Source organism: Electrona antarctica (genome assembly GCF_951216825.1).
Source record: "Electrona antarctica genome assembly, chromosome: 4".
NCBI classification, from domain to species: Eukaryota; Metazoa; Chordata; class Actinopteri; order Myctophiformes; family Myctophidae; genus Electrona; species Electrona antarctica.
In genome coordinates, this window is record NC_136809.1 from 8143595 (window position 1) to 8159365 (window position 15771).

General features: G+C 42.7%; 2 protein-coding genes across 3 annotated transcripts; one reads left to right on the plus strand and one right to left on the minus strand.

Annotated features, from left to right (window-relative positions):
- Nucleotides 1-1982: 1982 nt before the first annotated feature.
- LOC306922213 (von Willebrand factor A domain-containing protein 2-like) lies at nucleotides 1983-8730 on the minus strand. Of its 2 annotated transcripts, XM_079499619.1 has the most exons (5): nucleotides 8604-8715; nucleotides 5449-5522; nucleotides 4174-4307; nucleotides 3474-3583; nucleotides 1983-2525 (listed from the first exon to the last, which is right to left on the minus strand). In XM_079499619.1, exons 3-5 carry the CDS (start codon nucleotides 4279-4281, stop codon nucleotides 2330-2332), a joined length of 414 nt encoding a protein of 137 aa, XP_079355745.1. In that variant the 5' UTR covers nucleotides 4282-4307; nucleotides 5449-5522; nucleotides 8604-8715; the 3' UTR covers nucleotides 1983-2329. The 2 variants fall into 2 exon arrangements, with proteins under 2 accessions (XP_079355745.1, XP_079355744.1); XM_079499618.1 differs by lacking the exon at nucleotides 5449-5522 and having other exon boundaries at nucleotides 8604-8730.
- LOC306922199 (uncharacterized protein) lies at nucleotides 8489-15112 on the plus strand. Its single transcript, XM_079499596.1, has 4 exons — nucleotides 8489-8995; nucleotides 9610-9695; nucleotides 11521-11650; nucleotides 13474-15112. The coding sequence occupies exons 1-4, from the start codon at nucleotides 8680-8682 to the stop codon at nucleotides 14904-14906; spliced, it is 1965 nt and encodes a 654-aa protein (XP_079355722.1). The 5' UTR covers nucleotides 8489-8679; the 3' UTR covers nucleotides 14907-15112.
- Nucleotides 15113-15771: the final 659 nt, after the last annotated feature.

Sequence of the window (15771 nt, forward strand, 5' to 3'; positions counted from 1 at the left end):
TAAAGCTGCACTATATAACTTTCCTATTCTACCCCTGCCTGCTTGCTCAGGGAATGAATTGTATCTTGACATGCAGGTCAAAATCCATGTCAAACCAGAAACAGGATCACGTTTATCAAATAATACTCAAATATCACTAATGATATAGCTTTCAAGTGGCTGACATTATTCCTTTTTGTCCTGTGTGATCGTGAGCCAAGTTCATGGCTTTTTGTTCAGCAAGAATACGATCGATGTACAGATGAACAAGTGAAATGTCTGTCCTTTTTTGGGCGCCCAAACTAATTGAAGTTAATCCATGTGAATAAATTTGAATTCATATCTAAAAATTCTACCTCAGAATGGAATTTCCTATTAATAAGACAACACTTTCTTTATACATCTCCTGACAAACAGGCAGCAGTTCTCAAGAGTAAGAACAGTTGCGTATAAATTGAAACGTTAAAACGATCCTGCAGGCTTCTCCAGAAATAGCATGCCGGCGTGTCTTTGAGCAATACACTGAACCCCTAACTTCTCCCAATGAGCAGGTTGGCACTTTGCAGAGCTTGCCATGCGAGTACACATAATGCATACATACTGTAATAATAGTGTTTTGAATGGTGCTATTACACACTGTAGCCCTAAATGCAGTCCATTTACCATTATAAATACACAAAATGTAGCATTCAGTAGTTTTGTACTGGCTGTATTTTATTGCTTTCCAAAGAAAGAAGTGCACAGTTTGTATATGAAAATGCTGTACAAATATTGGCTTGACTTCCAAGAAAGGTTTAGGGTAGGGCAGATACTAAAGTAAAGGCTCTAAGGGTTTGAAAAGGAGTATTACACTGACTCAGTCAAGGAAGCTAGCAATTCCAACAAAGCACATAAAGGTCGCTAACACTTCCTTCAAAGAAGTCCATCTCAGTTCCTCCTCCACCCTCCAGTTACAGTATTGTATAATGACCGGGGTAGACATTTTGAATCTCCATAATTCAACTTCTTTTTTCTTTTTTTAAATAAATGAATGCCCTACAGTACATGTATCCAAGTACTGTAGGGCATTAAAGTAGCGAAAACAGCCAATCTACAATAAGCTCAAGTGTCATATTACTGCACTTGGCTTGTCATACTTCATGTTTATTTTATTCATAAAAGTATCAACTGTAGAGAAAGACTTTGGCACACATAGTGTAAGGTTTAGAAGCAGGTGCGTAGGCAAGTGTGCACATCAATGATACAATTCTTCAGGCTGGCCTGAAGGCGACCGAATCATTGACCTTTCTTAATAAATTATTCTCTTGCACCGAGCAGATAAACAGTGTGCAGGTGTATTTTTCTAAATCATCATATTTATAAAAGTATGAAATAGGGCATGAATGTTAAAACATTTAGCATTATAAAATAAAATAAAACATTCAAAGAATGATAAGTGATAACATTATAGTATGGAACGGAATACAGAAGTGTTGACGGATACTGTCGCCAGTTATCTTGATTTCTTTGTTGATGTCATAGAAAATAGTTTTTGTTATTGGAGAATTTACTCCAATAACAAACCATGGCTTAATAAAGAAATTAAACAAAGCCTACATCAAAAGAAAATAGCATACCGGTATTAGCATTTCTGGAGGGAGATCCAGCAAAAAGTGACAGATCTAGACAAGGAAATAAGTTGCATGATTAAGAAAGGGAAAAACAGACTATAAGAATGGAGAATATGAGGAATGGCAATGTGGGGGATGCTTGGAGGGGACTGAACGCAACGATGGGTATTGGGTAGGGGAAAAAAAGCAGCTCTTCAAAAAAAGTAGGTTCTATGGCCTTTAGCAATTCGCCCACTGGATGGCAGTCTCTCTAGGTCGTCCTCAGACGTTGCTTCCAGTCATCCCGGTTCTCCATACATCTGGCCAGCTCGTTGGTGCTCTACGCCACCTACATATACAGTATAATGTGGGACGTCCTCGTGACCGCGGTGACCGTGTGTTGGTTCTGATGTGGCTAATTTATATACTATGACGGTTGAGGAATAGTAATGACAAAATAACTTTCTCAAGTGGTCTTTATTACACGTATAAGTGGATGTTATTTGACAGATGTGCTCGTGGCAGGATCTTCAAGCAACATATTCCCGGTACTCGGGAATTATTTAACTCCAGAGGTATGTTTTCATATCTATTATACCAAAATCAGGAGAAGGATGTGATCCCTACCCTGAACCAGAACAAAAGAATGTTCCTGGCCAGCCCAGAATATGATTCAACCACATCTCATTCATTCCTACTTTGAGATGCTTCAAAACACCAGAGTAAAATCTTTGAGGCGAACAGAGTAGTACTAGTACATCTTACTCTGGATGATGGATCCCCACAGCAAACACGATAATCCCGCTCTTTCTGGCCAGGAAGGCAGAGTGCCGGATGTTGTCTTGGGAATATCCGTCGGTGAGGAGGAGGAGGATTCTGGGAATGTTGGGTCTTCCTCCAGGAAAGCCCTTCCTCAAGACATGGTACACCGCACTGCCTGCCTTAGTGCCTCCCCCTCTGGGCCAGGAAGAAAAACACCAGTGGAGCTTGTTGTGTGTACAGTATAACAATTATAAAAACTATAAACTATAGGACATTCTGAGGATACGATATATGATGAGGTGTTGGAGGAATTACAGCTTTCAGTTGTCTCCACAGATAAGAATTGCACTTACATAAAGTATAACAGGGACGTGCACACATAGGGCTTCAGCCCCTGCCCTTTTACCCGTCTGTAAAACAACTGCCCTTTCCAGACCACGAATGCAGCATTTACTATAGTGAAAGAAATGCAAATGCCACACGCCTTTCCATGCCATGCCGGGAAGGCAGAATTCAGGAGAATTCTTTTCCAAAGTCTCCTGAACGTGAACACAGTATTTTGCGTTGAACAAATTACTGCCTAGCCCCTTAGATAGCACATTATGTAGACTTAGATAGTATTTTAAACAGACTTATAGCTTGTTACGTAGACAGCTCTAGAATTGCACTTTATGTAGTCATAGCACTTTATAGTACACATGTATAATATATTATATAGTATAGTATGTATAGTTTACATAGATACTCCACTGTTACGTTCTTAGTCTAGGCATGATTCATGATAACTACTTTTTATATATGTGATGTATGCCATGCTTTTGTTATTGCTTAATGTAAGTCGCTCTGGATTAAGAGCGTCTGCTAAATGCCTAAATTGTAAATTGTAAATTGTAAATTGTTTAGAAATCCATGTCGTTACACACCGCATCTCCACTAGCTAAAGAGTGCTGGGTTGCGCCACCAAAAATAGCTGATCTACAAGCTTGCAACACGTCACGGCGCGACACGTTGTGAGCTTGTAGATCTGCTATTTTCGCATCCAAAAGTGCCCTCTTACAGGATTTTAGCCCATGCTGCCCCTCTAACACTCTCTGCACGTCCCTGAAGTATACGGAATGTTAGTGGTAAGAGATATACACAAACCTAAAATAGATCCTCTTGATGGCCTCCTTGGTCTCCTCTCGCGTGGGATAGTCACTCAGAGCAAACTCCAACTTGGTCTTGGAGCTGAACTGCATGAGGCCCACACGTACCTGAGAATGCAAAGGGACCACGAAACGCACCCGTGGAAAAAGTACTCAAATGTTTTACTTAAGTAAAAGTATCAATACTGCAATGTAGATGTAGCAGGCCTACTCCGCTACTAGTAGAAGGCATCAAAATGTACGTAAAGTACTAACAGTAAAGATACTCATATTGCAAAATGTGTACAAAATCTTTTGAAAATAGCAGATCTACAAGCAGATCTGTTATTTTCAAATGGCCGAAAAGTAAATAGGGTTGACGACGTGGTTAATGTATGTTTTCAAATCAAAATTAAAATCTCCAAAGTAACTAGTAACTAAAGTTAATGATGTAGCCTAGTGGAATAGAAGTACAAGTACTTTCCAAATACCTCAAAATTATACTTAAGTGCAGTATTTATGAAATGTACTTCGTTACTTTACACCACTGACGAAATGTGTGAATCCATGGTGAAGTGCATATTTTCACGCTTTTCTCATAAAACCTACAAACTATGTTGTACATAAAATAGGAATTAGGCTACCTGAGACGATAGCTAGGGTTCATGTGGTCAGACAGACGAGACATAACAGAGGGGGGGCGGGGGGGGACAAAGTACCCTGTCAGGATTGATATCCAGAACATCCATCAGTTTTCCAGCGAAGTGTTTGGCGCGCTCAAAGCTGCTTTTCCCCACACTGTACGAGCCGTCCAGGAGTATAAGCATGTCTATCACTGCTGAGCACTGGATTACTGGAGAGGACACACACGCACGCACGCACGTTTTTGTTCATTATTTGATTCCGCAAATTACAATACATTTGACAAGGAAACAAATATAAACGGGGTTGACAGTTCATGTTCCACTTAAGGATACACATGGCACCTCCTCCTCCACACAGACAAACTGCCTATAACAGCCGAAACAGAACAGTAATTGGCAAGTCGTTTGGCTTTTGCTCTTGGCTCTCGCTCTCACACACACACACACACACACACACACACACACACACACACACACACACACACACACACACACACACACACACACACACACACACACACACACACACACACACACACACACACACACACACACACACACACACACACACACACACACACACACACACACACACACACACGCCAATATTAGTCTAATCAGACCCCACACCATTACTGTAAATGTAAAAAGAAGCCTGCACACACCATCTTTAAATGCAAAAAGATACCTTATTGGATAAAATATAATTTTGAAACGTTGTTATATCCCCATGAAAGTATTTTCCTGCATTTCAAGGTTCAAGGTTATTTATTAGTATTTATTATTTATTATTTGAAGTATGCGATTGAAAATATTAGCCCCATAATAAAGGAAGATTTGTGTAAGAAAAATATTCTTCTTTGAATTATTCAAGATTTTCCTTTTGATTTACAAGCTCACAAGGCGGCACTGCATTGCGGCACATTGTGAATTTGTAGATTGTCTATTTTTGAATAGCTTAAGCATAAAATAGGCTAAAACTAAAGTAGTAAAACTGATTTAGATGCTACAGCATAATTAACACATTGTGCTGGGGACCATAGCTGGGGCCCTTCAAGGGCCCCTGGGGGCCACTCTGAGAACCCCTGCTGTAAATGGTGCATCAGCTACAACAAACAGGGAAGCTCAACGCAATCTCAACTGTCACAATGTTGCCCTACCAATGTTGCCCTACCAAAAAAGGAAAAAAGAAAAAGAAAAAACGACATCACTGTAGAGATACTGTGTAAACTGCTCACAAAGAACGAGTTGTTTATTCCATTATGAATGCTGTACTGTATGTCCCCTTTGAAACTATTCCCAGTTCTCTGCTATGGATAAGTTTGTCATAATAATAACAGGGTTCCTTACAGAAGTATTTCAAAGGGCCATGATGTGTGCAGGCACCACCAGAGCACCTCCCAGCAGCACTTCAGCACATATTCCTGTTAACAATTATTTCATGTTTTGAGGGGAAGGCGAGAGACCGTGTGTGTGTGTGTGTGTGTGTGTGTGTGTGTGTGTGTGTGTGTGTGTGTGTGTGTGTGTGTGTGTGTGTGTGTGTGTGTGTGTGTGTGTGTGTGTGTACGGTATCGGTATAGCATATAAGTCACCATATTCATAGAATTACCATATTCAGGAGCACCATCTCAATGTTGTTGCCTAGATGCCTAGATGTTGTATCACTGTGTGATACAATATGTGTGTCCTCGTAATCCGTCTCTGCAGTTCCTCTTATTGTCTCTCTGCAGCCGGTTCCCTCTGGTCTTCCATCTTTCATTAAACTGTTTAGACCTCCTCACACACTGACACAAGCACACGCACGCACGGCACGCACATGGAAGTAACACATTTTCTGAGTTCCGAGTTATGATGGAGTTAAATAAATACAAGTTAACTGCAGATGGAATGTTCGCATCTTTCTTTCATCCTCCACAAATACGAAATGCAATACATGGGTTGAACATGCATTAAGGTTGTGGGGGTTGGCATGGTTTAATTACATTTTAGTTATTGTTGGACACTGTTCGCTTTCTTTTAACTGGCCACGTAGGCCACTGGCCATGACAATATTCTTTAACTGGCCACGTAGGCCACTGGCCATGACAATATTCTTTAACTGGCCACGTAGGCCACTGGCCATGACAATATTCCCTCCAAATTTCTCAGAGACTCAGCCGTCTCCATAGCTCCAATCATCACCCACATAATAAACCTCTCCATCAAACAGGGACAGGTCCCTCGAGATTTTAAACTTGCTAAAATAACCCCCAGGCTGCACAAGAAAGGCAGCAAATGAAACCCCGTCAACTACCGCCCTATTTCTATTCTTAGCTCCATCTTGAAAGTGATGAAAAGAATTGTCTATGAACAGGTCGAAAAGTAGCTTGCCAATAAAAAAACGAATGTACGAATTCCAATCTGGCTTCAGAACATTCCCATTCCAGGGGTGCCTGCTGGCCTAGTGGTCCAGGCACATACTAGCACATACTGATTATGATTACTATATTTTTTTTTACCCAGGGTATCTGGGCTAAGCTCAAGAACTTGTTTCCAGCCAGGCCCTGCTCATAGAACACATTTCATCGTAGTGGTTCAATGCCTTGTTCAAGGGCACTTCAGCGGTGGTAATTTTAACGTGTCGGACCGCTGATTCGAACTGGCGACCTTCCGGTATCAAGACCGCTCCGCTATCCGTTCGGCCACCGCTGCCACGATCTACACACGGACAGTGTGTCGCGGGTTCGAGTCCCGATCCTGACGATCTTTGCTGCATGTCATTCCCTAGCCTGGGTTCCAGCCTCAATCGCTGCGTTCCATGAATCTAAAGACAGATTCAGATTCATGGAATGCAGCGATTCAGGCTGGAATCCAGGCTAGTCATTCCCAGTCTCTCTCTCCCTGTTTCCTGTCTCTCTCCACTAGGTCCTATAAATAAAGGAGAAAAGCCCCAAAAATATCGTTCAAAAAAAGAACATCCAATGACCCATTCCACTGACACATGCCTCCTCTACTTGCCTCCAAAAGGCTTTCGACACTGTAAACCACTCCATACTGATTCATAAGCTTAATGCAATCCTACCTGGAGGGGAAAGAACAGATGGTGGACGTGAACGGAACACTGTACCCCCCCTCCCAGTGAGCTGTGGCGTTCCACAAGGAAGCATACAAGGGCCTTTGTTCCTATATGTAAACGACATGACATCAGCTTGTGACTGCTGGTCTCGGACAGGAACAAACTGCAGGTTGTGAAGGCTGTCAGCTCTGAACTCGGTAGAATCAGCACCTGGCTCGCTGATATCAAACTAGCATTACACCTGGAAGCACTTAATACATTCTCTTTGGATCAAATAGTAAAGTGGGTGACAATAAATTATCACACACGAAAAGATGAAATTACCTACCTAGGTTCTATCCTGGAGGCAGATCTTTCCTAAAATGGCCACCAATGTAATCAAAAAAGTCAACCAAAGAACAAGATTCCTATACTAAACAAAAACACCTTGAAGACCCTAACAGGAGCCCTCATACAAGGTTTCTTCGACTATACATGCACACTTTGCACAGAGGTCTCTTGGTACCACAGCAGCACCTTCCCAAAACAAACTGGTCAGGCTATTACTTGGGCTTACTCCCAGAACCCACCTCACCCCTGCCCATTTTGATAGGCTGGAATGGCTTAGGTTTACGACAACTTGTACAACAACTTGCAACAAGGACAAGGATTACAGGTGGTATAATAATAGCCTACCTGGTTACCCAATGGCTAAGTTATAGAATATAAACAACAACATATGCAAGACAAGTACGGTACATATTTTCTAGACATAGGCCTATTTAATTTGGAGCATAGCCTATACTATAGCCAATCAGCATGTGAGTCATGTCAATGTCAAGCATGTATAATGTTGCAAAACTGTTCATTACAAAGCATGAACGAAATGAAAAATATAAATGAGTTAATAAAAGTTGACCAAATTGACCAAAAATATATATTTAACTTTTTTATTTTATTTTTGGTCACCAGGGGGGGCACTATCCTTTATAACTCTATGGTAGGTGGACTGGTCGGACAGGCAGTTCCCTGATAAATTACAGTCTTTACAGTACTTACACATTATACATCTTGTCTACATTTCACTGAATCAATTGTTATTCATAAAATCACAGGAAAATATTGGAATGCTACATTCAAGTGCCCTTGAGCAAGGCATTGAACCACTACCATGAAATGTTCTATGAGCAGGGCCTGGCTGTAAACAAGTATCTGATGCTTAGTCCAGTTACCCTGGGTAAATATAGTAACTTTGCTTTGCTTTGCTTTGCTTCAAAGATTATATTTGAAACAATCAACATTCTAGGTCGAAAGTGGTACGCACGTTTACAAGCATACTTACGGTAGACCCCGGAAGTAAACAGAAACGTAAGATCCACGAGATCTCGCTCTGAGAACAACAACAAACATCAGTTTGGATTGAAGCTATTGTTATAATTTTTATTGTATCAATATCACTGACTGTACCTACCATGTGACGATCATTTTGAATTAAAAAAAGAAAGCATCACAGCGGTGCAGCTAGGCTCCAGAGTCCAGCCACGAAGATGGCGATCAATACTACCAGTAATTATGCGAGTTTCCACAACCAGCTCGCGTCCATCATGGAGGTGCTGGCCAACGCCGCGGTGGCAGAGATCTGCCAGCTGGTGGACGATGGCTACGGCTCCCTGAGGCTGGAGATCAGCCGGACCCAGAGGGAGAACCTGGCCCTGAAGAGCAAGCTGAGGCTCATGGAGATCCGTGGAGCACGAGCCCCCGACAGGACAGCAGCAGCAGCAGCATCATCATCCACGAAGAGAACACCCACCACCACCCCCGTGCCCCCAACACTGGCGCTGATGGTCACCTGCACCAGGAAAGGTAAACTGTCTGTCACTACTGTCACTGTGTCACATCTCTCGATCTCCAGTGTTAAGCTTGCAAATGTTGCAAAACTGTTTCATGTCCTACGTGGGATTCGATCCTCTTGTAAACTATTGTAATACCTATCCGACACAGGTCTTGAGGGTTCTCAAACTTTTTAATTTCAAGGACCCCCAGTATGGCATTTGACTTTTGGCCATGATATCTCCCATTTGTTCTTAGAGTTTCAGACCCTAACTAATAGTTAGGATAAATGGAACCTCACCGAGGTCTACAGGTAAATTATTGATAGTTAGTAACTATCAATAAATTACTCGTGGGCCCCTCTGAAACCCCCTCAAGGACCCTCATGGGTGACAGGGGTCCCCGGCCCAGACAACACATTGAGAACAAATGGTCCAAATGTCTCAATAACATAGTACGGAGATCACTGCACATGTACTAATATTGTATTACATATGTACTCTTGAGTTGTATCATTAAAATAAATTTAATGAAGAAGACTACACTGTGATTTTTTGTTGTAGTATTAGTCGACAAAATCAACACTGCTTGTTGGGACATTGTTTCTCATTTCATTAATTCACAATGATGTCCCTTCTTATGTCCAGACCATGTTGGAGGAAAACATCCCGCCACTCCGAAAACAGCTGGAAGATCGTCCACACTGGAGAACTCTGGCTCTCACATGCCAAGGGTTAGTGCTGTGATAACATTGTCTCTGTAATATGGTTAAAACAGTCTCTTTATGCTTTACTCTAGCTTTCTCCCCCAAATATTTTTTTGCTTCACATGATGCAGATCTTGTAAATAATTCACCAGCACTTGAATCTTTGTAGAATTATTGATCTGCTGTAAGCAGTTTGATGTACATGCATATACCCTGCTCGGTTTATCACGACACGGTGCTGATCGTTGCTGTCAGGCACAAACCGTGTATCTCCGTATTTCATCTTTTTATGTTTTTTATGTGCATTTATATAGTGCCTTTATCCAAGGCGCTTTACATAGTGTGCATTACATTCACCCATTCACACACACATTCATACACCTTGCTCAAGGACACTTCGACACTAACTCTGGGGGAGCCCAGGTTCGAACTGGCAACCTTGCGGTTACCATCCAGCCACTTTACCCCTGAGCCACCGCCGCCCTACTTTGTCATATGACAGTGTGTGACAAAGTGTTACATCCCAAATGCGTTGTGAGCTTGTATTTGCCTATTTTTTTAATGAACCAATTTAACATAAACTATACGAATAACAGTTTAAGTCCAAACTTTATTTTGACTCCTCCACGAAAAGGCCTAGTTGTCCTGACCCCTTATCCATCATTTATACATTATGGATAATTAGTGTGGACTTAAACTGTTATTCGTCTATAGTACTCAGTGACCTGGCCAAAATAGGGTGGTGAGGTTAAATGTGGTTAGGTTTTGAAATAATAATAACAAGAGCTTCATTGGAACCATTGGAATACCTTTCCTGATTTCCTGATATATAATGCTTTTGGACATGCAAGGCCCGATAGCAACAATATGATAATACATGTAGCACTTGTGGTTGTGAAATGTGCAATAAAAATAAATTGGATTGGATATACAGGGCCTTACTACGAATATTGTGGGAAAAGTTCATTTTCTTCCGTAATATAATTCAAAAAGTGAAACTTTGACTCTGGAATTGATAAAACAGTGATGATTTGTGACCATGTTATCTGAATGGTGTGTTCACACTGGAGTCAACACAGCCATCTAGTTGCCATCAAGCTGTCGCGCCGCAGCACTGGCACAGCCATCTACCAGGATATTTTAGAGCACTTTGTGCTTCAGTATGTTGATGCTTTATGGAGATGCTGATTTTCTTTTCCAGCTCGATTTTGCACCTGCCCACAGTGACAGTGCCAAAACTACTACTAATTAGTGTGTGTAGTGACCATGGTATTACTGTGCTTAACTGACCAGCCAACTGGCCTGACCTGAACCCCACAGAGAATCTATGTTTAATTGTCAAGAGGAAGGTGTGAGACACTAGATTCAACAATACAAATGTTAAACTCATTTGTTGCTATCAAAGCAAATCTGGGCTTCCATAACACCTCAACAGTGCCACAGGCTTGTGACCTCGATGCCACGCCCCATTGGTGAAATAATGTGTTGAAAAGTAGCCCAGACCACGTATGCATACCGAGTGCATTACATTAACATACATTTCAGATGGTCAACATTTCTGTATTGTATACATGTTTTTTAGTGGTCTCATATTTTTATTTTGAGATAGGATTGTTTGATTTTCATGAGCTGTATGCCATCAAGATTAAACCCAAAAAGGTTTTCACTTTATGCGCAATGAATCTAGAATACATGAAGGTTTCACTTTTTGAATTATATTACGGAAGAAAATGAACTTTTCCATGATATTCTAATTTTTTGCATAAAGAAATTCATAATCATATTCACAGTTTTACACAGACGGAAAAGCCCATATTACCACATTGACACTGATGTCTGTGTGTGGTGTCAGTCTGTGGTTGTTGCAGGCGCTCCAGTGAATCCAGATGTGATGGTGATCAAGGAGGAGAGGAGGCTGGAAGATGAGCCCAGCGGCTGCAGCGTGGCAGAAGACCGGCACAGGACACCACCTGGTAGCAGCAGTACGTGTCGTATAGCCAAAGTCAAAGTCGTACGATTAGTCACAGACGTTACCGCAGTGACATTTGTTCTCCGCATTTGACCCATCTCGTGGAGCGGTGAGCCGCAGCGTGCACCACGCTCGGGAATCATTAGTTGATTTGACCCCCAATCCAACCCATTGATTCTGAGTGCCAAGCATTGGAGGCATTGGGTCCCATTTTTACAGTCTTTGGTATGACCCGGCCGGGGATCGAACCCCGACCTCCCAGTTTCAGGGCGGACACTCTAACCACAAGGCCACTGTCTGATCATATATCTGGATATATCGGCCATTATTTCACTTATTTGAAGACATTGGTGTCGGCAATTACGTAGCCGAGGTGTCGTTTCCAAAAATATTTTAACAGTTAATCAAACTAATTGATTTAATTGATTATAAATAATATCAATTTGAATAAAATAAGCGATTTGGCAAACATAGCCGATCTACAAGCTCACGCATTGCAATGCTATGCATTTTATGCAATGCTATGCACTTTTATATCGGCCATTTCACTGTTTTTATTTATTGATCAGAAATCATCGAAATTGTTTCATTAAAAAAAAAAAAAAAAACATGATTCTCAATAAATCAGTAATGGACCGAATAATAAATCATAAAGAAGATAATAGATATTTGCAGCATTAAATCAGGGATTCCTCCTAAGTGAACTCATCAGTAGTTCCAATACAATTATGTGAGACGGGGCGGCAGTGGCTCAGGGGTAGAGTGGCTGGATGGTAACCGCAAGGTTGCCAGTACGAAACCCGGGTTCCCCCAGAGTTGGTGTCGAAGTGTCCTTGAGCAAGACACTGAACCCCTAATTGCTCTCCGCTGATTGGTGCCTTGCCTGGTTTCCGCCGCCATCGGTGCATGAATGTGTGTGTGAATGGGTGAATGTAATGCACAATTTATGTAAAGCACCTTGGATAGAGACGCTATATAAATGCACCATTTACCATTTATTTTACATTTAGACATAATTGTCTATCGTCATCCAAATGCTATTTTAGAGAACTATGATGGCTGATGGACCTGACAGTAGTGTTAGGAGAGGTATTTATGTAAAAAGGATATTTCTTATTTAAATGCAGTGCTGTATACTTGCAGTAATATTGAATAAAGTCAAGTTACATTAATACAGTTATAAGACACGCTAAGACAATGTAGTGTGCCATGGCAAAGTCCCACCCTCACAAAAAGGCTGATGTTAAAGTGGAATTCCACTGACATTTTAATTTAATAATTTTCAAGTGGAGACATAGCTGGTAAGGTTATTACATTTGTATAATTCTTTTGTGGTCAGAGTATGGTGGACAAAGCTATTTCTGCACAGGACTAGTAGGAGCGGTATGAGCAAATTTGTAATGACACTCCTAATGGTATTTTGAGTTCTGGGTTCAATTATTGTCATATGCCTACACTTAACTTTAAAAAAACATCCTTTGTAATGCAGCAAGCTGGAGCGTGTGCAGCAGGTCTGGACTGTAACTGGCTCAATTACTATCATGAACCATTTAAAATAAAATACAAGAGACCCAGAATTGCATTCCCCTTTGATAGTAAGACACAGATGTCTCCCCAGCCAAAAATAGCTGATCACTCACTTTGCGACGTGTTGTGAGCCTGTAGATCAGATACTTTCACTGAATGTTCGCCTATTATGACATGCCCAGAATAGCAATTCTACGGTTCATGTGGTGAACATCCACCACAGAATATCTGAATGTAAATCAAGTGGATTTCCATCATTATGACACACTTTTTTTCAATCTTTTCTTGTTTCCCTCTTGTTCTCTTCAGTTGGACTTCTGAAGGCCGATGCGACCCCAAGCATCAGTGAAACAGAAATGCCCAGAATTAGCCTCTCCGGGCAGTATGAAACGGAGGACTTCACCGAACCCCTGCCTCAACAACGACGAGTTGCGGCAGAGGACGACGATGACAATGATGGCCTGAAAGCTCAGAAGGCCGACAGCGGGTACGACACCGATATACAGCAAACACAACAGCCGGACCGAAACTGTAGACTACTAACAAGGGACTCTGCTCCAAGCTGCGCAGTGTACGGTGGCAGAGCCAGTGAAGTAGCAGACCTGTCGACGTCGCAGCAAGGCGTGGGAGATGTGGTTCTGTGTGACTCGTTCTCTGTCGATGCCATCGCCGCGGAGTCGGGAAGTAGCACAGGGACTGATGCACAGATTCCACTGGCAAAAGCATGTGATACAGACGTGCCAACGCTTAAGACCAAAACTAACGGTTTGTATGGCGCACTGCCGCCGTCTCTAGTGGCAGACTGGAAAGTAGAGGAAGGCACCACAGCTGTTAAAATAGAGGCAGACACGCTGTCGTCTTGGTCAGACGGGAGCACTTTTAGCACCGGCCTGTCCTTAGTTCCCCTTCAGAGAAATGACAGGGACGACATGCAGATGATTCATAGTAAATTAGTGAGTGACAATGATAACAGCCTGTCCTCGCCAAGTCACCACAGAGAAAACGACTCGTCCGGGAGTAGAAACAGCGAGCTGGACACCGGTGGCTTTGACTCCTCTTCCTTCGACGACCTGTTCTCGTCCCCAGAGGTGGCCAGGTCTCTGACGGCTCCTCACAAAGACGCGGACGAGGACGGACCGGAGGAGCGCCTGCCGCCGCCGCAGTCGTCGTCCACGTTTCCGTTCCTGTCCACCTTCGGGAACCCGTCTACCTCCTCCTCCGCCGCCGCCTCCTCTGACTGCCTAGCTGCCACCGCCAACTTTCGCAACCCTTCCTCCTCCGACTCCAGATTCAGGCCGTTCGTCATGGCCAACCCGGAGCATGTGTTTAGCTGCCAGCAGTGTGGGAGGCTCTTCACCAACACCAGGGACCTGCTGGTGCACCAGAGGTCCCACGCCGGGGAGAGACTCTTCCACTGCCCTGTCTGCAGGAAGCCCTTCCTGCACCTGCACCAGCTCAAGACGCACCAGCGTGTCCACACGGGGGAGAAGCCGTTCAGCTGCACGCAGTGCGGCAAGCGCTTCTCCCAGTCCAGCCACATCAAGAGGCACATGAGCGTCCACACGGGCGAGAAGAGGTACAGCTGCGGCCTGTGCGGCAAGCGCTTCTCCCAGTCGTGCAGTCTGAAGGTCCATCAGGCCGTTCACACGGGAGAGAGACCCTATAGCTGCACGCAGTGCGGCAAGAGCTTCTCCGTGCTCGGAAACCTGGTCAGACACCAAAGTGTTCACATCAGGAAGTGAAACCAAGGGACATACTAATATTGTAACAAAAATGGGTTCTACATTATTGATATTGAGTCTTATGCAAGTGTAATGTGTATTAAGTCATTAGAGGTCCTTTATCATCTCTGTTCATATTATAGGGAATGTTTTATGTGTGCCGTCTTTGCTAAATAATGTGTGCTGTTGCAAATGACAAATGTATTTATATGAAATAAAATGCTATTTCAAACATTTACAGTTGTACTTTTTAGGTGCCACAGTTGATGAATAATTGGGATTTCCAGTCAGTGGCGTATCCAGGAATTACGTTTTGGGCAGACAAGATGTGTTAATTGTCGTCTCCTCGCGCACAATCGTAGCACTAAAGGTTTTCAAAGAGATATACCTGCCAGACAGTAGGATACAAAGGCTGAAAGGCATGCATTTACATTCCAATGGGTGATTGAGGGTTGCGCTCTACCGCAACGGCCAATCAGCTGTCCATTAATAGTTCTCAGGTCTTGTTTTTGCCTTTTTTTTCCTCATTGTATGGATTTTGGCCAGGCCAGAAATGGATTTGGACAGGCGGATGCCTGCCCTCGCCTTATTGTAGATACGCCTCTGTTTCCAGTCGTACTTTTGTGTATATTTAAATTCTTATTGCGTTACATTACAATAATGCAGATAAACCTGTAGGTTTCATGGATTTTAACCTGGATCTCACATGAAAGACTTATATCGCTCTTTAAGAGTAAATCCCTTTTAGCCTGGGGAGATATTGTGCTTATGATCTTCAGGCAATATCAATTGTCAACCAGTGTCAAGTGTACCGAGCAATCTTCGTTCCTACTCTCACCTATGGTCATGAAGTGTGGGTCATGACCGAAAGAATAAGGTTCGCGAA

Bases quoted from the DNA above. Each gene is read 5' to 3' on its own strand.
- LOC306922213 (XM_079499618.1), bottom strand. From the start codon at position 4,281: ATGCTTATACTCCTGGACGGCTCGTACAGTGTGGGGAAAAGCAGCTTT. The intron at 3,584-4,173 runs GTACTTTGTCCC...TTGCATTCTCAG, and splicing joins TGGATATCAATCCTGACAGG to GTACGTGTGGGCCTCATGCA. The intron at 2,526-3,473 runs GTTTGTGTATAT...TTCCTGGCCCAG, and splicing joins ATCAAGAGGATCTATTTTAG to AGGGGGAGGCACTAAGGCAG.
- LOC306922199 (XM_079499596.1), top strand. From the start codon at position 8,680: ATGGCGATCAATACTACCAGTAATTATGCGAGTTTCCACAACCAGCTC. The intron at 8,996-9,609 runs GTAAACTGTCTG...TCTTATGTCCAG, and splicing joins GGTCACCTGCACCAGGAAAG to ACCATGTTGGAGGAAAACAT. The intron at 9,696-11,520 runs GTTAGTGCTGTG...GTGTGGTGTCAG, and splicing joins CTGGCTCTCACATGCCAAGG to TCTGTGGTTGTTGCAGGCGC.